This window comes from Canis aureus, chromosome 1 (assembly GCF_053574225.1).
Source record: "Canis aureus isolate CA01 chromosome 1, VMU_Caureus_v.1.0, whole genome shotgun sequence".
NCBI classification, from domain to species: Eukaryota; Metazoa; Chordata; class Mammalia; order Carnivora; family Canidae; genus Canis; species Canis aureus.
Genome location: NC_135611.1, coordinates 57,052,337 through 57,076,989, shown reverse-complemented (window position 1 = coordinate 57,076,989; position 24,653 = coordinate 57,052,337). Strand labels below are relative to the sequence as shown.

The following is a 24,653-nucleotide window of genomic DNA, read 5'->3' as shown; positions in this document are numbered from 1 at the left end:
CTGTGCTGAGCACCTAAAGCACCACTCCACGATTTTCCCAGAGTCGTGTAGCCACACAGGCCATGTGGGGATTATAGGAAACCAACTGCCAGGTTATAGTCTGGCAATGAGATCGCGGCACTTCCCCCATGGATGCGATACTGCTTTTTCTTGGCTTTTGTGAAGTTTTGCACGGAGGACTCCAGCCTCCTCCCCTATGACAGCCTCAGTCCTGCTGAGCAGGGAGCCAGTGTGGGCAGCTGCCAGCTGCGGAGCATGTGCTCCCAGCCCAGGCCGGAGCAGAGAGGAGCCAGGGTGTCCCCAGGGCCAGGCTGCCGCCCCGGCCAGGCTGCTCTCAGGGGCCAGGGCCTGAGGCTTGAACGGGGCCAGCACGGGTGTTGGGGCGGGAGCCTCTGTGGTCAGTCAGCTGCCTGGCCAGCCTGCGATCGGGGCCATGACCTCTGAGCCCTGTGAGCCTGGCTCCGGCCCTGCTGGGGACGCGGGGAGCCCGACTGCTGGCAGTGTCCTCCTCGGCTGTCCGGGCCACGGAGGCCCCTGCTCAAGGCTTTTTCCGATGCGTCTTCTGATGGATGTTTCCCCGGCCCGCGGTGCCGGGCTGTGGGACTGGGGCCTTGGATTTCTTTCTGGATGACATTCCAAGACATTTGTGGCATATCCACCCCATTCAGCATGGGCCACCCTGGGGCGCGGGTTGAGTCAGCCGCTCAGGAAGCAACCGGAACCACGTGCAGCTGAGTCTGCCATGCAGAAGCCGCCCTGGGCATGGGCTCCTGGGCATGGGCTCCCAGGCCCACCAGGGCTCTGGAGCGGCCCTCCCACGCCCCCCGCAGGCTGTGCTGATCACGCTCACAAGCTCCCTTCTCTGGCCCCAGGGTCACCGTGAAGGGACAGGCTGGCGGGGAGCCTTGTCATGACAAACACGGCTCAGTGGCTGCACGGAGGCGGGGCGCACTGCACTCGCCACGAGGCCCTGCGTGTTGGAGCTTCAGCAACTCTGGATCCCAGCGGCGTGGTCGCCTTTCGTAAAGAAAAGAGGCGAGCTGTGAGCACAACGTCCATTTCAGCTCAGAAATATCCCGACGTACTTGCTGTGCATCCTGCGCGGTAGGACAGGCCGCCTACTCTGGCGGAGGCGGGTCGTGGCCGCTGTTACTGTCTGCCCACCATGTGCACATTTCCCATGTGACCTGCATGTGTGTGTGTGTGTGTGTGTGTGTGTGTGTGTTTGGGTACCACTGAGGTCTCTGTAGTGTTGTCACATGTGTGTCCACCAGCTCAGGCAAGATCCAGAACATTCCGTCACAAGGATTCCTCGTGAGTCCCTTCTGTAACCACACCCATCACCCCAGGCCTTCCCAACTCCTGGCAGCCAGTGCTCTGTTCTTATTTCTGCCACGCTGTCAAGAAGTCAAGAATGTTCTATCGTCACACTGTAACCTTTTGCAATTGGCTTTTTCATGCAACACCATCCTCTGAAGACTCAGTGTTTCTGTCACCTGTTGGAGGACGTGGGGCGGGCGCCAGCTGTGCAGCCACGCTATGCTATGCGGTGCTACAGGTGCAGTGGCGCTGGGCACTTGCCCGGGGGCTCCAGTGCGCATGTTAATTTCCATTTCTTGGGGAAAGGCACCCCCGTGGCAGCAGCTGGGCGCGAGAGTGGTGGCGTGTGTGCACGTGCAAGGAGCTGCCCTCAGATTGCTGCCTGGCGATGCTTATGTTCCCGCCAGCGACATGTGAGCCAACGCTGTTCTTCCCCCTTTGCTGAGGGGACCGTCCTCCCCCCACTGGACTGCGCGCGAGCTCTTCTGCATGCGCAGAAGGGTCATTCTTCCTGCGTGATCTCTCGTTTTCAACAGTGTTTCAGCCACCCTATGGCCTTCCCTTATAAAATTGAGAAGAAACTTGTCTGTCTATACGAAAACAGGAGAAAAAATGCTGAACATTTGGGAATTGTATTGAGCTTAGAGGTCAAGTTGGGGAAAAGTGGCGTCTTCTTCATTTGGGTCGCCCAGTCCACGAGCTTATGGGTGTGGTTGCCCGATGAACCTGTCATTGTCTATATTCTGACTTTCTTCTTTAAAACTTGCATTCCAAAATCATATCGGCTGTTTTAATGACTCTGCTTAATTAATTTCCTCAGTAGTTTATGTGTGAACTGATTGTTATCCATTTTAATTATTTTTTAAAATCTATTTTAAGTAGCTGCGAATACTTTTTGAAGTAAGAAAATTTAGGTCCTAAGTCAGCAGTGTAGCCCAGAAAGCCGTCCTCCTAGCACATCTACATATACTTATCGTGAACTTCCAGGCTCTTTGTGAACTTATAACTTACAGGATTTGCCTTTTATATACCCTGCTACGTTTCATAATTTTACCTACAGGCATGATTTTTATTTTTTTATTTTTTTATTTTTTTATTTATTTATGATAGTCACACAGAGAGAGAGAGAGAGGCAGAGAGAGAAGCAGGCCCCATGCAGGAAGCCCGACGTGGGACTCGATCCCGGGTCTCCAGGATTGTGCCCTGGACCAAAGGCAGGCGCTAAACCGCTGCGCCACCCAGGGATCCCCAGGCATGATTTTTAGATTGTGTTTTTTGTATAATATTTGTACAATTTCTGCTTCCACATTATGTCGTGCGAAGTAAGTATCCACAGGCACAGATGGTGTCCCCGGGGGTCACCGTGTTCCTGGAACATCTTAATAAGTGCTGCTGTGCGTTTTCCAGTGTGTATTGGTTACCCAAGCTTCAGATTCCTGCCTAACAAGATACCCCAGTGGAAGAGTGGTCTCTGGCCAACAGGCCATCAGAAGCTGACAGTAGTTCTCTAGCTGAGGTGTCCCAGGCTGGTACTGGGCACACCTGCTCTGCCTGGAGCGTGGAGGGGAGGCCTCTGCTCTGCCCGGCACACCTTTCTGCTCAGAGAGGAGCAGATGGAAGCCTGTGTTGCAACAGATACAAGGATCCAGGGAAGCACATTTTTGGTGATTCATGTGCGTATCACCAGCTTGGCTAATTCTCCAAGATGGAATTTTAATCCCTATGACTAACCCTGCTATTCTTCATTTTGTTTCCACCGACACTTACTGAGAACTCATTAAGGGCACCTCGCACACATAACAGGAGAGGCATATTCTCACCACTTGTCATGAGATCCCTGAAGGTGACGTATCTTGCCCAAGTTACCACGTGGAAGCAAGTGGAACCACGACTCAGAAACAGCTTAGGGGATGCCTGGGTGGCTCAGTGGTTGAGCATCTACCTTCGGCTCAGGGCATGATCCTGGGGTCCTGGGATCGAGTCCCCACATCGGGCTCCCTGCATGGAACCTGCTTCTCCCTCTGCCTGTGTCTCTGCCTCTCTCTCTCTGTGTCTCTCATGAATAAATAAATAAAATCTTAAAAAAGAAAGAAACAGCTTAGTTTTCTTTTTCATATTCCAGGTAAGATACGGTGGTCCCCTGTTTGTTCAGAGTCTTGCTGCATAGACTAATCTCCAGCATGATTAGAAATGCAGTGATTGTCCTTCTCCGATTGACTTATTTCACTCAGCATAATATCCTCCAGTTCCATCCACGTCGAAGCAAATGGTGGGTATTAGTCAATCGGAGAAGGACAAACATTATATGGTCTCATTCATTTGGGGAATATAAATAATAGTGAAAGGGAATAAAGGGGAAAGGAGAAAAAATGAGTGGGAAATATCAGAAAGGGAGACAGAACATGGAAGACTCCTAACTCTGGGAAACAAACTAAGGGTAGTGGAAGGGGAGGTGGGCAGGGGGTGGGGGTGACTGGGTGGCGGGCACTGAGGGGGGCACTTCATGGGATGAGCACTGGGTGTTATTCTGTATGTTGGCAAATTGAACACCAATAAAAAATAAATTTATTATTAAAAAAATAAAAAATAAACTTTCACTTTACTTAAAAAAATGCACAGTGACAATGAAATTGAGAAAGTCATTTTTTTGTGTGTTTGAATTAGATGATTAAAAATGAAAAAGGGGGGGAATCCCTGGGTGACTCAGTGGTTGAGCACCTGTCTTCGGCCCAGGGCGGGATTCTGGAGACCCGGGATTGAGTCCACGAAGGGCTCCCTGCATGGAGCCTGCTTCTCCCTCTGCCTGTGTCTCTGCCTCTCTCTGTGTGTCTCTCATGAATAAATAAAATCTTTAAAAAAAATGAAAAAGGGGCACCTGAGTCACTCCCATCAGTGAAGCGTCTGCCTTCAGCTCAGATCATGATCCAGGGTCCTGGGATCAAGCCCCGAGTTGGGCTCCCTGTTCGATGAGGAGTCTGCTTCCCCTTCTGCCTCTGCCTGCCGCCCCCCGGCTTGGGTGATGTCTCTGACTCTCTCAAATAAATAAATAAATAAATAAATACATAAAATCTTTAAAAAAAATGAAAAAGAAAAACTGCACCTTGTTGCTCCTTTCCCCCATATAATAATAAACAAGAAAGATTAGCGATCCTCTGTTCATTCAATGCTAGTCCTCACTGGAGTTTCTCCCACTCCTACTGCTCATTCTTGTCTTGTTTCCTTCTTCTGTGTTTATTTAGTATCATTCATTCACACTTCTCCAGCTTATTGAGTTGAATATTTCACTGATTTATTTTCATACTTCTTTTTTCTTTGTGTTTGCATTTAAAGATGCAAATTTCTCTCAAAGTACCAGCTTAGTTTTAGCTGATGGGTTTTGACACGAAGCACTTTAGTTTAAATTGAATTTTAACTACTTAGAATTTCCATTATAGTTTCCTTTCTTCTCAGTGACTTGCTTTTCTTCCACCTAAAACATATGACTTCTAATCAGTTATTTCCAAAGATGATTATTCATATGACCTAGGCCTAGGATAGTGGCCTACTTCTGGCTTAGTTTTTACAAAATTCCCATGTGTGTCCGGAAATCATATATAATTATGTTTCCACTTACCATCTGCTGCGTCATCGCTGTTGGATCAAACTTGTGGATGTTTTCAAACCCGTGACATCACTATTATTTCTGTACATTTATTGTCGACGTGAAGCAGAATGTGCACCTGCATATCTGCTCTCCTTGTTCTCCTTCTCGTGCTTCGAGCTGTGGCTTTGGACGTCTGGACACTGTCTGCCATCAAGTCTGTGCTTGCTGGTCTTTCTGGGGATTCTTCTGTGTACTATTACCATGCATTCATTTTCTTTCCTGCTTAGGTTTGGAGCTATGGTAATTCCTCTGTCTCACAGCAGCGGAGTGAAACCAGCCCTGCCTGTGCTGCTGGGCGCTGACATGTGGTGGGCTCTTCCCGTCTACTAACTTTCTTAATTCAGGTTCTAGTTGGCTGTCTTTCAGCTGGATGGTCTCACACATTCACCATTTTCTGGACTACTGAAATATTCACACTGACTTTTACAAATGAATTTTTGCTGTTTTTCATCCTGGTCCTTTGATTCTTTTGTTTCCTTTTCTATCTCTGCAAGGTTGATTTTTAATATTTTTCCCAGTGTTGGCTGAAAGCTAGAGGTTATACTTCTATTTTATTGTAACTGTTGCCCTTAATATGTAACTGATATACTAGCTGTAATTTTTTTAAAGATTTTATTTATTTATTCATAGAGATGCAGGGAGAGAGAGAGAGAGAGAGAGAGAGAGAGAGAGAGAGAGAGACAGGCAGAGGGAGAAGCAGGCTCCATGCAGAGAGCCTGACGTGGGACTCAATCCAGGGTCTCCAGGATCACGCCCTGGGCTGCAGGCGGTGCTAAACCACTGCACCACCGGGGCTGCCCTGTAATTTTTTTTTCTTTTAAGATTTTACTTACTTATTTGAGAGCAAGAGACAGAAATAGGGATGGAGATAGTGAGAGACAGCATGAGTGAGAAGGAGAGGAAGAAGCAGACTCCAGCTGGGCAGGGAGCCCAACACAGAACTCAAATGTCCTAGGACAAGGAGGTTTAATCCTCAGTTAGGCAAGATCAAAACCAACACGTTATGCCGTGCACGCAAGGAAAGCCAATATACATGGCCACAGACCAGTGAGATATCTTAATGTTCCTGCTGCCCACAATCATATTTGAAGTAGGTGGCTAAGAAGAGTAGCATTGAATAGCATGTTAAAATTCTGTTTTAGGAAGAAATTCAGAGTCTCCTCGTTTCTAAATTTCCTCTTTTGATGAATGAGGGGCCAAGCAGTAATTTCTTTGTGCAGAAATTCCAGACCTTTCCCCCCATCCACTACAGTGAGCTCTCCAAGCACGCAAAAGGGCAAATCCTGGTGACCTTTGGAGCAGAGAGTCTGGCAGCTGACTTGTCCATGCACAAACACATGTTCTCATCTGGCAGGAATCCAAGTCCATCACAATTAACGAAGACATGAATTTCTCTCTTCATTCCAATGGCACAGCTGGGTTTTATCTCCTTCACACTTGTTGTGCTAGATGAAGTGTCCATGAAGATGGCCATCTCCAGTCACAGGAGCTGTAGAAATTCCAAGATTTCCTGTAATTTCCCTATTGCCTCTAGTGGTAGGGATGAGACTGGGACAGGGCTCTGACCCTCTGTGAGCAGGTTTTCCAGCCTCCCACCAGGAGGCTCAGAAGGGTGGGTTGGCCTTGGCTTGACCTCCAACACAACCAGGTTTGGTGACTTCACCTTGAGTTTTCAACCTGGTGCTGCTTCTCTCTATGAATGTTTTCTTTTTTCCTTGAGGCTGTGTATGGAGTGCACCTACAAGGCCTTGTGCTAGAAATGGCATCTTCTCACATTCTACTCAGAGTGGAGGGGAGGTATTCCTGGTTGTCATGGGGTAGGGTGATTTTTACATCATAAAAATAGTATTTACTATATGCTGGTGGAGTTTTAAGGCTATTAACTAACGTAGCTGTCAGATAGGTTGCCTGAGGTGGATGCTGTTATAATCCTCATTTTAAGATGGATATGAGGCATGTGAGGTCATGATAGTGTCAGTAAGATGACACAGCTGGCGAAAGGCCTGCCCCAAGTTGTGCTGAGTGCTGTGCTCTGCTGTCTTTACTACTGATGAGCCACATAAATTTTGGATGGGGAATGGGGAAAGTATGAAGGTTCTAGAGAATCTTGAGTTTGGAAAAAAGTGGCTATGTTCAGACCTGTTAAGATAAAAAAATTTTGTAGGCAGAACTGCATGATCTGCCTCACCCATTGTACACTGGGAAGGTGGCCTTCCGTGAATAAAGAAGAGATCTCCCTGCCTGTGAAAACACCAAGAAGAGGAAATAAGGACACGTGGAGGCTGTGTGAGAGTTGAGGACTGCTAGCAAACATTCAGAAGTTTGGCAACTGTTGGAATCCACATTCGAAGCTGGAATCCATATTTGACATGCAGGGAGGACGAGCGGATCTACAGCCCAGAATGTCTGTCTTGTTCTTCCTGTATTCTTCAGTTCCTGCTGGAAATGGAAACCAAATGGTTTTCACCTCTGCTTATTAATCATTTTTCAGGATTTGTCTATTATGTGAACATAAGGTGTGTGCTACTAAAAAGCAGTCTATTATGTGTTACATGTGCAAACACCTCGAGTTTTATAAAATCAGGCTTATGACGTATGCTCTTAATTCTTCAAATGAAGTATTACTATAGCAGCAAGTCTCACCATGAACAGACATTTCTGCAAAGAAGACATATAGATGCCAACAGACATCACTCGGCATCAGGGAAATACAAATCAAAGCCACAATGAGACACCAGCTCACACCAGTGAGAATGGCTAAAATTAACAAGACGGAAACAACAGGTGTTGGCAAGGTTGTGGAGAAAGGGGAACCCTCTTACACTATTGGTGGGAATGCAAACTAGTGCAGCCCCTCTGGAAAATAGTATGGCATTTCCTCAAAAAGTTAAAAATAGAGCTACTCTATGACCCAGCAATTGCACTACTAAGTACTACCTAAAGGATAAAAAGATACAGATTCTAAGGCACCCTGATGTTTATAGCAACATTATCAATAATAGCCAAATTGTGGAAAGAGCCCAGATGTCCACTGACTGACGAATGGATAAAGATGTGGTATATATAAATATAGTGGAATATTAGTTATTAGAAAAGATGAGATCTTGCCAGTTGCAATGACTTGTATAGAACTAGAAGTTATTATGCTAAGTGATTTAGTCAGAGAAAGATAATTATCATATGATCTCACTCATATATATGGAATTTAAGAAACAAAACAAATGAACACAGGAGAAGAGAGGAAAAAATAGAACAAGATGAAATCAGAGACAGAGACAAACCATAAGAGACTCTTAATCATAGGGAACAAACTGAGGGTCACTGGAAGGGAAGGAGGTGAGGGCATGGACTAACTGGGGGATGGGCATTGAGAGGGCACTTGATATGATGAGCACTGGGTGTTATATAAGACTGATGAATCACTGAACTCTACTTCTGAAACTGATAATATACTATATGTTAATTAATTGAACTTAAATTAAAAAAATAAAAATAATAAAAAATAAATCTGGGAAAAGAATAGAAAATATGTAGTAAAATAGTAAATTTAAATTAAATGTAAATTAAATATATTTGAAAATTGTGGATGTTTTCTTGTATAATGTATGTAGTTACATTGCTGTGCTTTTGTTTTGTTTTTATTGTTCTTATTTATTTTATTCCCCAAAAGGATTTATAACAGTAACAGTTTTTAGTCAAAATGAATAATTATTATCAGGGAGAAAGAATTGGAAACTGATAGGAGAAGCACTTTAACTTTGATATAATATTTATGATTATGCATGGTATACCATATAGCATTATCATTGACAAGAGTTTAAAATTTAGGCATGTTAATGTCAAAAATATTATAAACAAATTTATGAAGACAAATTATAAAGTAAGAGCTAATTTGGACAGATATGAAAAATGATTAATGTTATTAATAATAGTAATAGATTAATAGGGATTTAGATTAGATTTAGATTAATAGGGAAAGAAAGCTGGTCAGCTATGTTAACAGACAATTCAAAAATGAAAACTGAAAATGACCAATAAAATTAAAGATTTAAAAATTGAAAAAGAATCTACTGGAGGACTGTTCTAGTCATTTTTTAAAAAGCAAAGTGAATACAATATATGGACATCTTCAAGGAAAAAAAAAAAGCAGCAGCAAGTCTCACTTACCTGAGGTACATTGTTATTTGCAGACTACATGGCTTAGAACAAAAAGGTTTATATATTTTTTATAGCCAATTGGTATTTTTATATAATTTAAATAATCTTGGACAATTCCTATTATCTACTTCATTTAGTCTAACATATGGTAGCATTTATTATATTTTTTAAATTATGGTTTACTGATAGTTTACATAAAGTCCATTCTATGTGGTATAAAATTAAACAGTACTTAATGGATGGATACAGCCATACAACCTTCACCACAGTCAAGAGGGAGATGTCTCCCACCAGATATCAAGTCTCTCCAGAACCAGGATGGGAAATATCCCCTCACCGGGGTCTTGTGAGTCCCTTTGTAGTCAACTTTTTCTTCCCATTCCAGCCACTGATTTGATTTCTGTTCCTTATGTCTTTTCAGGAAGTCATACATTTTGAATAACACACTAGATATTTAGTGTTTTTATTCTTTCATATAGGATAATGGTTATGAGACTTTTTGTATTATTGCATGTATCAATAGTTTGTTTCATCATATGGTTTCACAATTGTTCATACATTCACCAATTTGTGGAAGTTTTGCTTGTTTCCAGCTTTTGTGTATTATGAGTAAAGCTACAGAAACATTCATGGACACCTCTTTGTGCCAATGCATGTTTTTCGTTTTTTTGGATAAATAACTTACATATGGGATTTCTGGGTGGTATATGAAATGTATGTCTTATTTTATAAGGAACTGCCAAAATGGCCTTCTTATCTTCCACTAGCACTGAATGTATAAGAATTCCCCTTGTTTTGGGCAGCCTGGGTGGCTCAGGGTTTAACGCCGCCTTCAACCCAGGACCCAGGATCGAGTCCCATGTCAGGGTCCCTACATGGAGCCTACTTCTCCCTCTGCCTGTGTCTCTGCCTCTCTCTCTCTCTCTCTCATGAATGAATAAATAAAATCTTAAGAAAAAGATTTTCCTTGTTTCACAATGAGAGTGAGGTATTTTTTATTCTAACACCAGCTAACACCAGCTAAATAAATGCAAAATGTGACTATATGCCTATTTCAGTTATGGACAAACCTATGTGAATTCTAAATAGAACATGGCCAAATGAATTCAGCTATGCACTTAAAAATGCACTTTAAGGGCACCTGGGTGGTTCAGTCAGTTAAAAGTCTGCCTTCAGCTCAGGTCATAATCCCAGAGTGCTATGACTGAGTCTCATATCAGGCTCCCTGCTCAGCGGGGAGTCTGCTTCTCCCTCTCCCTCTACCCTTTTCCCTTGCTTGTGTGCACACGCATACACTCTCTCACTCTTAAATAAATAAAATCTTTAAAAAAACTTTTTGATTAAGTAGGATTTGATTTCTAAGTGCAAGATTGGTTCAACATTGGAAAATCTAATGACTTAATTCACTACTTTGATAAAAAGAAAATATTTTGTGTTATCTCAGTAGATGCAGAAAAAGCATTTAAATCCATTACTGTTTAGGATTAAAAGGAAATCTAACAAAGTAGGAATATTTCCTTGGTATTGGTGGTGATCTCTCCTTTCTCATTCATGATTTTATTAATTTGAGTCTTTTCTCTCTTCTTTTTAATAAGGCTGGCTAATGGTCTATCTATCTTATTAATTCTTTCAGAGAACCAACTCCTGGTTTTGTTAATATATTCCACAGTTCTTTTGGTCTCTATTTCATTGAGTTCTGCTCGAATATTTATTAACTCTCTTCTTCTGCTGGGTGTAGGATCTATTTGCTGTTTTTTCTCCAGCTCCTTTAGGTGCAAGGTTAGCTTTTGCATTTGAGTTCTTTCCAGTTTTTGGATGGCTGCTTGTATTGTGATGTATTTCCCCCTCAGGACTGCTTTTGCTGTATCCCAAAGATTTTGGACAGTTGTATCTTCATTCTTATTAGTTTCCATCAATCTTTTTAATTCTTCCCTAATTTCCTGGTTGACCCTATCATCTTTTAGCAGGATGGTCCTTAACTTCCATGTGTTTGAAATCCTTCCAAACTTCTTCTTGTGATTTAGTTCTAATTTCAAAGTATTATGGTCTGAAAATATGCAGGGGACAATCCCAATTTTTTGGTATTGGTTAAGACCTGACTTGTGACCCAGTATGTGGTCTATTCTGGAGAAAGTTCCATGTGCACTTGAGAAGAATGTGTATTCAGTTGCGTTTAGATGTAAAGTTCTGTAAATATCTGTGAAATCCATCTGGTCCAGTGTATCATTGAAAGCTCTCGTTTCTTTGGAGATGTTGTGCTTAGAACACCTGTCAATTGTAGAAAGCACTACATTCAAGTCACCAAGTATAAGTGTATTATTATCTAAGTATGTCTTAACTTTGGTTATTAATTGATTAATATACTTGGCAGCTCCCACATTAGGGGCATAAATATTCATGATTGTTAGGTTCTCTTGTTGGATAGATCCTTTCAGTATGATATAGTGTCCCTCAAAGGAAGCAGGGGTAGCCATCCTTATATCAGATAAATTAAAGTTTATCCCAAAGACTATAGTAAGAGATGAAGAGGGACACTATATCAAAGTAGGAATAGAAAAGAGATTCTTGATCTAATAAAGGTATAAATCAATATTTATAGAAAATATTATACTTAATAGATTTTACATGCATTCTCTTTAAGATCAGGCATGTGACAGGATAGCTACTCTCAACTCCTTTTAATGTAATATTGGAGATTCTGATCAATAAAACACAGAGAAACAAATGGGAGTAAAATGGCTTGGAAGAGGAGAGACAAAACTCATTATTTGCAGATGATTTGATTCATTTAACTGGAAAAACTGATAGAATCATTAAGTTTTTAGAAGTAACATAATTCAACAAGGTTTCAGTATGGTTGCTGCATGTAATATCTAGTTACAACAATCAACATACCAGTAATAACTAACTGAAATTAAAATAAAAATAAGAGTTCCTTTATTATAACAAATAACACTTAAAGGCAGCTAAGAGCTTAATTAAGAAGAAGGAATAATTATGGAGAAAACTTTAAAGCTCTAATAAACTGCATAGAAGATCTGAATGGTATTACATATCCTTTCTTTTTAAAATTTTTAAAAAATTTAAACTCAATTAGCCAACATATGGTACATCATTAGTTTAGAATGTAGTGTTCAAGAATTCATCAGTTGTATATAACACACTCAGCCCTCCTTAATACCCATAACCCAGTTACCTATTCCCCCACCCACTCCATTGAACAGCCCTCATTTTGTTTCCTAGAGTTAACAGTCTTTCATGATTTGTCTCCCTCTTTGTTTTCTTCCCATTCAGTTTCCCCTCCCTTCCCCTATGACCCTCTATGCTGTTTCTTTAATTCTCCGTATGAGTGAAACCATATAATAATTGTCTTTCTCCAATTGACTTATTTCACTCAGCATAATACCCTCCAGTTCCATCCACATTGATATAAATGGTATTTACCCTTTCTGATGGCTAATATTCATATATATATAATGAATATATATAATTCATATAATATATATAATAATAAATATATAATCTATATATCTATATCTATATATCTATATCATCTATATATCTATATCTATATCATCTATATCTATATATCTTTATCCATTCATCTGTCAAAGGATATCCCAGCTCCTTCCACAGTTTGGCTATTGTGGACATTACTGTTACAGACATTAGGGTGCAGGTGCCCCTTTGGATCACTATATATCCTTTCATAATTTATGACTTAATATAAGAATGCCAATACTTCACCAATTTATAAATCTATTGCAATCTTAATCAAAATTCCAGCAAGATTCAATAAACTTATTCCAAAAAACATTTATTATAGAAAACAGATCCATAAAAGGCTAAGTCAACTTTATATTTTCTGTATCAGAGATATTAAGATATTAAGACATTAAGATATTAATTAATATTAAGATATTAAGACACGTGAAACTACAGAAATAAAAATAATGCAGCATTGGTTCAAGAACTAAAATAAAGCCAAAAGAATATAATTGAAAATTTAGAGATAGATCCATGTATATTCGGGAACTCAATATATAGTAATAAGGCACCATAAAACCCTGGGGAACAGATGGATTATTTGGTATAAAGCTTAGGGAAAATTGGATCTCTATAGTGAGAAAAGGTGAAATTATACTTCTATTTAAACATTCATACATCTAATGATTTAAATATCTAAATGTGAAAGGTAAAACTATAAATAAATAGGGGAAAAGGTAGAATAGGTTTATGACCTATGCTTTGGAAAGACTTCATAAAACTTGAAAAAACTTGTACAAAAAACGAGACAAAATTTGATGAATTTATTTTCATTAAAATTAAAGATTTATTTTTAATGAAGGACATGATGGCAAAGGTAATGGTCAATAACTGACAGTATAGGGGATCCCTGGGTGGCGCAGTGGTTTGGCGCCTGCCTTTGGCCCAGGGCGTGATCCTGGAGACCCGGGATCGAATCCCACGTTGGGCTCCCGGTGCATGGAGCCTGCTTCTGTCTCTGCCTCTCTCTCTCTCTCTCTCTGTCTCTCTGTGTGTGTGTGACTATCATAAATAAATAAAAATTTAAAAAAAAAAGAAAAAAAATAACTGACAGTATAATATTTAAATCTGAAAAATGAAAAATATGTTAAAAAAATGGACCTTGATTCTTGCTGTACCTCAGAGTCACTTGGGGCCTCTGTGGGTTTTTGTTTTGTGTTTTAAAGATTTATTTTATTTTATTATTTAAAAAATTTTTTTAATGTTTTATTTTTTTATTTTTTATAATAAATGTATTTTTTGTTGGTGTTCAATTTGCCAACTTACAGAATAAAACCCAGTGCTCATCCCGCCAAGTGCCCCCCTCTGTGCCTGTCACCGATTCACCCCCACCCCCCGCCCTCCTCCCCTTCCACCACCCCCAGTTCGCTTCCCAGAGTTAGGAGTCTTTATGTTCTATCTCCCATTCTGATATTTCCCACACACTTCTTCTCCCTTCCCTTATATTCCCTTTCACTATTATTTATATTCCCCAAATTAATGAGAATATATAATTTTTGTCCTTCTCCAATTGACTTACTTCACTCAGCATAATACCCTCCAGTTCCATCCACGTTGAAGCAAATGGTGGGTATTTGTCATTTCTAATGGCTGAGTAATATTCCATTGTATACATAGACCACATCTTCTTTATCCATTCATCTTTCGATGGACACCGAGGCTCCTTCCACAGTTTGGCTATTATGGACATTGCTGCTATAAACATCAGGGTGCAGGTGTCCTGGCATTTCATTGCATCTATATCTTTGGGGTAAATCCCCAACAGTGCAATTGCTGGGTCTATTTTTAACTGTTTGAGGAACCTCCACACAGTTTTCCAGAGTGGCTGCACCAGTTCACATTCCTACCAACAGTGCAAGAGGGTTCCCTTTTCTCCATATCCTCTCCAACATTTGTGGTTTCCTGCCTTGTTAATTTTACCCATTCTCACTGGTGTGAGGTGGTATCTCATTGTGGTTTTGATTTGTATTTCCCTGATGGCAAGTGATGCAGAGCATTTTCTCATGTGCATGTTGGCCATGTGTATGTCTTCCTCTGTGAGATTTCTGTTCATGTCTTTTCCCATTTCATGATTGGATTGTTTGATTCTTTGGTGTTGAGTTTAATAAGTTCTTTATAGATCTTGGAAACTAGCCCTTTATCTGATATGTCATTTGCAAATATCTTCTCTCATTCTGTAGGCTGTCTTTGAGTTTTGTTGACTGTATCCTTTGCTGTGCAAAAGCTTCTTATCTTGATGAAGTCCCAATAGTTCATTTTTGCTTTTGTTTCTTTTGCCTTTGTGGATGTATCTTGCAAGAAGTTACTGTGGTCAAGTTCAAAAAGGGTGTTGCCTATGTTCTCCTCTAGGATTTTGATGGAATCTTGTCTCACATTTAGATCTTTCATCCATTTTGAGTTTATCTTTGTGTATGGTGCAAAAGAGTGGTCTAGTTTCATTCTTCTGCATGTGGATGTCCAATTTTCCCAGCACCATTTATTGAAGAGACTGTCTTTCTTCCAATGGATAGTCTTTCCTCCTTTATCGAATATTAGTTGACCGTAAAGTTCAGAGTCCACTTCTGGGTTCTCTATTCTGTTCCATTGATCTATGAAAAGCCCACAGCAAATATCATTCTCAATGGGGAAGCACTGGGAGCCTTTCCCTTAAGATCAGGAACAAGACAGGGATGTCCACTCTCACCACTGCTATTCAACATAGTACTGGAAGTCCTAGCCTCAGCAATCAGACAACAAAAAGACATTAAAGGCATTCAAATTGGCAAAGAAGAAGTCAAACTCTCCCTCTTCACAGATGACATGATACTCTACATAGGAAACCCAAAAGCCTCCACCCCAAGATTGCTAGAACTCAGACAGCAATTTGGTAGCATGGCAGGATACAAAATCAATGCCCAGAAGTCAGTGGCATTTCTATACACTAACAATGAGACTGAAGAAAGAGAAATTAAGGAGTCAATCCCATTTACAATTGCACCCAAAAGCATAAGATACCTAGGAATAAACCTCACCAAAGAGGTAAAGGATCTATACCCTCAAAACTATAGAACACTTCTGAAAGAAATTGAGGAAGACACAAAGAGATGGCAAAATATTCCATGCTCATGGATTGGCAGAATTAATATTGTGAAAATGTCAATGTTACCCAGGGCAATATACACGTTTAATGCAATCCCTATCAAAATACCATGGACTTTCTTCAGAGAGTTAGAACAAATTATTTTAAGATTTGTGTGGAATCAGAAAAGACCCCGAATAGCCAGGGGAATTTTAAAAAAGAAAACCATATCTGGGGGCATCACAATGCCAGATTTCAGGTTGTACTACAAAGCTGTGGTCATCAAGACAGTGTGGTACTGGCACAAAAACAGACACATAGATCAATGGAAAAGATTTATTTTATTGTATTTTGTTTATTTATTTATTTATTTATTTGAGAGAGAGAGAGAGAGAGAGAGATTGAGAGAGCACACAAGTGGAAGGAGCAGAGGGAGAGGAAGAGAGAATCTCAAGCAGACTCCATGCTGAGCATGTGGGGCTCAACCTTATGACCCTGAGATCATGACCTGAGCTGCGGTCAAGAGTCAGACACTTAACTTCCTGAGCTACCCAGGTGCCCCAGGGCCTGTGTTTTAGTGTCACCCTTGTGCCTCACCAGCAAGAAACCAAGTCTCTGTGAATGAGGGTGGGTGCTTGTATTTACCTAAGGCCACTTCATGTGATAAAGATTCAAAATGAGGCCACCAGTTGAAAAGGAATATTGTGTGTACTGTTCTGGAGACTTGATGTAAATTTAGTTGTGGGTTATTATTATTTATGTATCCTAGAGCTCATGTGTTTCCTCAATAACTATACGATTTTTCCTTAATTCTGGATAATTCTAGCTATTATCCCTTCAATATTCTGTGTTTTCAAATCTCATTGTTCTCGCCTCCTGTAACTCCTTTTAAATGAATATTTACACTCAGTCTGTCGTCTAAAGTCTCCTTCACATTTTTCATCCTTTCAACTCTGAGCTGCATTCTGACTGATTTCTTCACACCTGTCTTCCAGTTCATAAATTCTCTCTTCAGCTGTTCCTAGTCAGCTCTTAATTCATCAATTGAAAGTTTATGTTTACTGACTCTTGTTTCTAGCTTCATCGTGATTGTTTTCAATCTTACAGTTCTTTATTATAGCAGCTAATCCTTTTATTATACTCCTAGCCGTTTTAAACTTATTGATCTGAAGACCATGTATGAAGTAGTTGTCTGCGGCGTCCAGTACTCACTCCATTTATGCTGTATGTTGTGTCCACTAACTCTAATTCACAGGAAAAGGTCCAGAGATGACCTTCAGCAGAGCTTATCCTTGAGGGTCCTGCTTTTGTGGAGGAGTGGTTCAGGGGGTCTTCGGTTTGCTCTGCTGGGTGCTCTGGGAATATTAGTAGCTGAGATTCCTTTTTTTTTTTTTTCTAGTTAGCTCCTTGATATGGATTTCCATGTATTCCATAGCAAAAGCAAAAACTGCAAATTCCCTCTGGGCTGCCCTTGGTTATGGTATTTGAGGTGATTTCCTCACCTCAGGCTGAGATATCTTGTCTCCCTGGCATCAAAGTGGCCTTCCTCTCCATGCTTCACTCAAATCTAAACGTGTGAATCTTCAGACTTTGGTCGGTTTTCTTGGCCCAACTCCCTTTATCATGAGATCTCACGTTCTCACCCTCTATGTTCACATGGCGACTAAAGCCCAGGTTGTCCCCTAGCATACACACACTTTGCTTTGACTGTGATTTCCTTGGGCAGAAAGTGATGTCATAACCTTGTCACTCTGGCTTTCAGTTCCTTTGTCGGGCTTGTCTATCTTTTCCTGCAGCTCAACTGTATGTATGAACATGGCTCATCCAACCTCAAAACATGAGTCCTTCAGGAGTCGCTAGCCTAGATTTTGCAAGAGCAGTGGTGAGGTCAGTACCCCTGCTGCAGTGGACAGCATACACACACTGTCATGGATGTCCTGATTTTATTCAAGGAAAGAACTCATCCCTGTTCCTTGTAGTTTGTCTTTCTCTCACTGCCTTTCTCGGAACTTTCCACACACATGGTTATCACAGGAGCAGCAATAACTGGACGTGTGAAGTTTTTTGGGCCCCATGGTAAGACTAGAACCCGCAGGAAACTGGCTGAAGCCTAGTAGCTTAAGTGAGATGAGATTTTGCTGCTGTTTCTTTTGTTTGTTTTGTTCTTTTCTGGCTGTGTGGACTTGAGAATTAGAAACACATGGTTCCCTAAGAGAAAGAAGAAAAAAGAAAATGTTCCCAGGGGCGGACACAGGTGATGATGACAGGGTGCTGGCTTCTGCTTCTCCTGACTCCAGAGTCTATTTTTGATGTTCAGCTCCTTTGGACATTCCAATAACCATATAACCAAATGCCTTTCTGCTCAACTTGTCCCTGAAAGAGTTAGTCACATCCCCTGAGGGTTCTCACAGCTCCCTCCTAGCCCTCTAGACAGAGTGGTCAGGGCTCTGCCTTTCTCTGTCTTCACCCCCAAAGGGCACCTGCACCCCAGGACAAATAGCTGGGGACATGCAGCTTGTGTTCCACCTACATGGATGAGGATCCGACCTTTGCAGGTTGAATTCCTAGCCAAACTCAAATGAAACTCTCAGAACTAAGAGCTACTGTGTTTATCCCCTGGATGTTGTTGCTTTTCCTAATGGTTTAGAGTTTGGAAATAGAAATGCCTCAGCCATCTGAAAGTGATTTTTATGTTGTTTGAAGATATGTTCTAAGAAAGGGTTATTAATGTTATAAGATGTCATTAGTATGAGATTTGTAGCAGTGTTTTGCAGACTGAGGTATTTAGAGGAGATAAACCTCATTTTTTTAAATCCCAGATGTGTGTGGTTTATTATCATTGTCTCTGATACAGTCCAATTAAAGAGACACTTTAAAATAAGTTTGACATATGTCCATGAGGGGAAGATTATTTGGGGACTTGCGAATAAGTGACGTTTTGCTACAATGTGAAATATGACTTTGTTTTAGCCATTTCTTTGAAATAAGAACTAAGTTCTTCTTCCAAAACAATAAACATTCTCAGATCTGAATTTTAAGATCTGAACTGTAAACATTAGTCCATTACTCTCAGGATTATGTAAATTGTATACTGGGTCTGAAAATTGAAGATTTTTATCTGTATCTGTCCCTCATCTGTTTGGTCCTACAACAATTCTAAAGTTTTTGAGGGTGCCCCACACGACTGGTTCTGGTGGGTGCTTTAGGGGCATGAACAGAATAGCCCGAATGACTCCTGACTAGGTAATGTCATCCCGATATTGATCCCAAATGGAGGTATAGAGAGGTGACTCACCTCGCATCCTATGGCAGATATGTGGTGAAAACAAAGTCTTGACTCAAGTCTGTGATCGTGATCGTCATGCTGAAACTCCGGAAGGGACTTGAAGTTTTAATCAAGTAATGAAATCCTAGATGCTTCTCTGCTTGAGAAGCAGGCTCTCTGCAGGGAGCCCGATGTGGGACTCGATCCCGGATCCTGGGATCACACCTTGAGCTAAAGGCAGACGCTTAGCTGCTGAGCCACCCAGGTGTCCCTATTCTGCTTTTCTGATGTTTGACTCACTTAGTCATTTATGACAGCAAAGACCCATCTGTGTCAATCAACTTAAAAATGTCATCCCAGGAGGCTGTTGACAGATTGATGATCCATCTCCAAAGATATTATTGGGACATCTTGAACCTAACAATATGTAAGAAAAGAAAAAAATGATTTGTGTAAAGCTGAGGGGATCTAGGGGTACATTTCCTGACAGGGTGTGAGGTGTAGACGGCAAGGAGCTGCAGGCACAACGCAGTGTATGAGCCCAGCCTGGGGTCGCAGAGCCCATGGGGACTGCACGGCAGATGCAGTCTTGTGGCGAGCATCGATGTCAGCACGTACACTCAGGTCTAACAGTCAGTGTGACTTCACGGCTCCCCAAACCCTGACCTGGGCTCTGCAACGGACAGATGTGTTGGTGTCAGGAGGGGGTGCCTTTGGGAGGTGACTAGGTCATGAGGTAGGTCCTCAGGGAACTCTTTGTGCCCCAAGGAGAGCCTGGAGCACCCCACGCCCTTCCTGCCATGGCTGCTGCTCTTAGTCCTGTGCACCCAGACTGAGTGACAATGCTTGTAGTTCATCAGCCACCCAGTCTGCGGTACTTTGTCATATGGCCTAGGGGTGTCGAGAAGTTTCTGGAGCACACGCGTGACAAGCTGGAAGATGTCCAGGCCTTCCTCGGTGGCCCGCCCAGCCCAGCCCAGGGCCAGGTGCAGAGAGGGGGTTTGTATAGCTGCCCCCTCCACCCTGCCCCTGCACATGATATCAACTGACCCTGACATTGCTCTGGATGGGGCAGCAGACCTGAGCCGGGGGCCCCACAGCCGTCTGGTGTGGGCCACCTGCTTCTCCAGGGCGTGACTCGAGGAGGGGGCCCCCGTAGCCCAGGATGCACACCTTGCTGTCTCTTCTTCTTCCAGGCCAGGGGTTCTTAGAACTTCTAGATCTTTCACAAGAGAAGCAGCCAAGTCTTCTCCTATTGACTTTTATTACAGATTTTTAAACATTTCCAAAGCAGAGGCTTTTAAAAATCAAAGGCCACAAAAGTACACACTGCTCCTTATTGCATCGCCCTCCACGGCCGGCGGGCTCGGCATGTCCCAGCCACGGCCCGACCGGAGGTGCCGCACCCAAATGTGGTGAAGATGTCGAAGCAGCATTAGTTCAAGTATCATGACTGCACTGAATTACCTCAGTGTAGGGGCAAGAACAGCCCACAGCGGAAGGGGAGGGGGGGGCCACCTGCCCCACACACCCGTGACCCAGACTGAAAGACCATGACCGCAATACCAGAGGCCTACGCAGTGCTTGGGACAAGTGAGTTGGCTAATGTTCTCCAGGGAGGCACAGATTGTGCTGCTCCGATCAGAGGTGAGGACCCTGATGTGGGGCCGTTGGGGACGCGGCGAAGGTCAAGCGGCAGCGTCGCCAGGGCGTGGGTGTGGATTACGTCATCTGATGAAGAGCAGATTCAAAGATCCATCCAGGCTGTAGATCATAGGATAGGTCAGGGTTGTGGTGGCTTCTTGGGACGAGAAGAGTAGAGTTGATTGGATTTGAAGCCACGCTGGGTGTCCATGAGGTGATTTGTGTAATGTTTCAAAATTCAGAATTTTGGTGCAGACTCGAGGTGACCCGAGGCACAATATCGCAGTAGCAGACCAGCATTGGGTCCCTATGGGAGTGGCAGGTGAGGCCCTCACGCACGTGGCCACCTGAGACCTCTGGGGTGAGAGCCTGTGGGTGCTGCCTGGATTTGCTCCCCAGAACACAGACCCCATGTCCCTAAGTAACGGGGCAGGTGGGCCTTACCAGCTGGCCCCTGAGGACCAAGGGGGAAGGAAGAGGGCCTGGCTCCTTGTCTGACCGCCCCCCCCCCCCCCCCGCCCCGGGCAGGGCAGTGGTGGGAAGCTGGAGGGAGTGGCCATCCTGTCCTCTCCTCTCCTCTCTGGGCCGGTCGACCCCGGATTCCAACCCAGGCACCGCCAGCATTAGAATAGCAGTGAAATGTAGTTCGTGTCAATCGACGATAAGTAAAGTGCCTGCTGTATACACATTTAATGCATTTTGTTCTGTGGTCTAGAAAATTGCAAGTGAGGGAAACTCAACACTGTGAGCTCATAGGATTCCCAGCTCAGGAAAGTGATTGAACCGCACGGTATTTTGTTTTCGTTTGCAGCTGGCCTCAGCCACCCTGGACGGCAGGCTGCAGCTGTTCGTAGCGGACGGCTGACCGCTGGCCGGAGACCACGGCGGGGGGCCCGGCGCCACCAGGACTCACGTCCCTCCCCTCCTCACACTGCTGCTCACGCCCAGCAGTGCCCCCCGCTCCTCCAAGGGTCACCCCTACTGCAAGAACGGAGTTGGCATCCGGTACTTCTGCACAGAATGTGGGCAAGTTAAAACAGAATGTTCTTCAATAGACTGTAACCTAGTGTTTGTTTCATAACAGACTTTGCGGGTGGGAAGGGGAATCCACGCTGGGAGCGTGGGTGTTCAGCAGTGGGCAGCACTGCCCCCGGCCTCCCGACGACCTGCCCCGGTTCTGCTCGGTGAACAGGGGGCTCTGCACAAGGTTTGGCTACTGGGCCTTTCCTCTCAGCGGAGGCAGAGTCTGAGGATCCCCAGGATCACACACAAACTCCCCAGCCACGAATGGCTGTTCTGGGGATGGACAGCAGGTATCTGCCCTCCTAGGGCCCAGAGCCAAGTCTTTCTGGGGTCCCAGGAGAGTCAGGATGCTTCTAGAACAGGTCCAGATGGCCAATGACCAACAGCACACGATGCCACAGGACAGAGCCTCGTAGGGCTGGCTGGACCGACCCTGGACCGACCTTGCCCCTCTCCTGCCCACAGATGTGCTCTCACTCCCCTTCTGAGAAATAACAGGTGGGCCTCCGGCTCCACATGGGAATGTCCACGCACAGACTGATCAGAAATATACATGCTTTCCTTGCAAAGTTTTAGCGAGACAACATTTTGGGAAAAACTCATTTTTATTTTTCTAACATTTGGAGTTATTTAATCTATGTATAGCAATTCTACTATCTCCCTTTGTTAAAATTAAATTCTTTTGAAACCAGTTAAAATAGGTAAATGGAGCGTTATATGGACAAGTAAACCCATAGAATGTTATTTAGTATTCTTAATTCCAGTTACAGCATTTGAAATTTTTTTTTTCATATCATTCTTAATTCTGGCAAAATACACATAACATGAAGAGCACCATCTGAATCACTTCTAAGGACACAGTTCAGTGGTGTTAACTGTGTCCACCCTGCTGTGCAGCCGCCACCAGCATCCGTCTCTAGAACCTCCTCATCTTGCAAAACGGAAGCCACCCCCACTAAGCACCGGGTCTGCTTCCCCACTCGGCCGCACCCTCTTCCTCTCTGTGCCTGGATTCCCCTGTGGAGTCGTCCTTTTGTGACTGGCTCATGTCACTGAACATAATGTCCCCAAGGTCTATCCGTGTCATAGCAGGTGCCGGGATCCTCGCCGGGTGATAGACATGCTGTTCATTGTCCATCCGTCCACGGCCACTTGGGCTGCTTTCACCTTCGGCCGTTGTGACTGTTGCTGCTGTGAATGTCAATTTGGAAGGATCTGTTCAAGACCATGCCTTCTGGACTTTTGGGAAAACACCCAGAAGTGGAATTGCTGGATAATGTGATAGTTCTATTTTTAATGTTCTGGGGAAGCTTTGGTGCCACCAGGTGCACCAGCATTTTGTCTTTCACATGCCAGTTCCACGTGTGATGTTTGTGGTGTTACGTCGTCTTACATATCACATTCATTTTTTTTATAGAGATTTTCTCTAAAGTAAGTCTTGATTCCAGTTGCATCAAATGTGACTTTGAGAAAAAGATTTTAAATGATTGAATGTCAATAATAATAGCCAAATATTTTAAAGAAAAACTAATGTGTTAAAAAAAAAAAAACCCTAGACATTAGAAAGCTTTGTCAGGGACAATGCAGGACAAAGTAAATTGGAAAAGCTGTTGCTGAGGTGAGAGGCAGGAGGAGTGGGAGTGTGGGGGGCAGAGCCAGGGGGCCACTCAACTGTGGTACGGGCACTGGGGCCGTGCGAGTCAGACTTGCTGAAGGTGTGGGGCATCGTGTTAATGTTTTATGTGTGTTATATAGTGATTACACCTTCCAAGCAATAAGCAAGTGCACGGTGATGTCAACATGGGTGGTTCTTCTACCTTCATCAGAGAACATTAATAAAAATAATGTATTATATAGCACTTCTCATTTTTAATGTGATTTCACTTCATTACCCAATTTTTATGACAATGCAATGAGTTTAGTAGAAGTTACTATAGTTTTATTTTCCAAATACTTGACAAAAGCTACATCATAGGGAGGTAGTGCTGGAATCGTGTCTTGGAAAACCCATTTGAAGCCATTCTTTTCACACACAAAGTTGACAGACTGCAGAGGGGCTAGCCCTCGCCAGGGTGGGTGGGAGGAAAGGGCTGCCCGGCCTCGGGGGCGAGGCTTCACCAGGTCAGAGGTCGCCAAGGTGGGGCACGGTGCTGCGGAGGACACCTGGCTGGGGGACGGGCCAGGGCAGGGTGAGGTGGGGTCTAGAGGTGGCCTGCCCTGGGGCTATGAGAAGACACTGTAGACGACCACCAGCAATCTCAAAAGCATCCTATTGAGAGGATAGGTCAGCCCATCCCTCTTCCTGATCCTACAGCAATGATCAGAGGGAACGTCCTTCATCCCACAGGTAGGAAGACTGAGGCTCAGCACTGCTTCCTGGGATGGCCCTGTCGGTGTGCCCCGGGGTAAGGGGCGCTGACCTCCGGGCGAGTCCTGACCTCCGATGGAAACGGGGGCCGAGATGCGGGTCTGTCTGGCCTGCTCCACTTTCAGTAATTAGGATGCTGGGAAGATTCCCTTCTGGGATTTGGATGATAAAATGATTCATATTATGTGGCGTATGTCATGGGGCTTACACGCTCTTGGCACACCCATGTTTTTGTAGACAAGAAAGCAAGAATGTGATCGAGGCTGCCCAGGCCGTGTGCAGAGGGGTGGTCTAAACGAATTCTGAAATAAACAGTTTCTGTCATTTTTGACATTCTGTGTGAGGCATTCTTTTCAGATGTGGGGTTTTGCTTTTCATTAGTGCAGCAGAGCTGACTTCATGCTTCAGACTTTGGGGGAGGGTGCCTGGGTGTTTCGTAGGGAACGTTACTACTGTTTTGCAGATGATTGATTGTCAGGTGGAGAAGCTGATAAAATCTGTGATAGGACCTGGAGAGCCGTCCACCTGGAGGAGAGGCTTCACGCGGGGAGCACACAGCTCAGCCTTTGGAAGGATATCTTTTCCAGATACCTAGCAGTTTCTTGGCTTTGATTCTATTAAATCGTAT

The 24,653-nt window shown here is 43.4% G+C and overlaps 1 protein-coding gene across 5 annotated transcripts in view; it reads left to right on the top strand.

Annotated features, from left to right (window-relative positions):
- The window catches only part of WDR27 (WD repeat domain 27), a 214,781-nt gene extending 191,270 nt beyond the window's left edge, over window positions 1-23,511 (top strand). For 3 of the 5 annotated variants that reach the window (XM_077900334.1, XM_077900248.1, XM_077900288.1), the window contains one exon: window positions 873-2,099. In XM_077900334.1, coding sequence (XP_077756460.1) covers window positions 873-914 — 42 coding nt within the window. In that variant the 3' untranslated portion in view covers window positions 915-2,099. Of the gene's footprint in view, window positions 1-872; window positions 2,100-21,445 lie in introns of those variants that run through there. The other 2 variants (XM_077900308.1, XM_077900281.1) reach the window with 1 other exon arrangement.
- The last annotated feature ends 1,142 nt before the right edge of the window (window positions 23,512-24,653 follow it).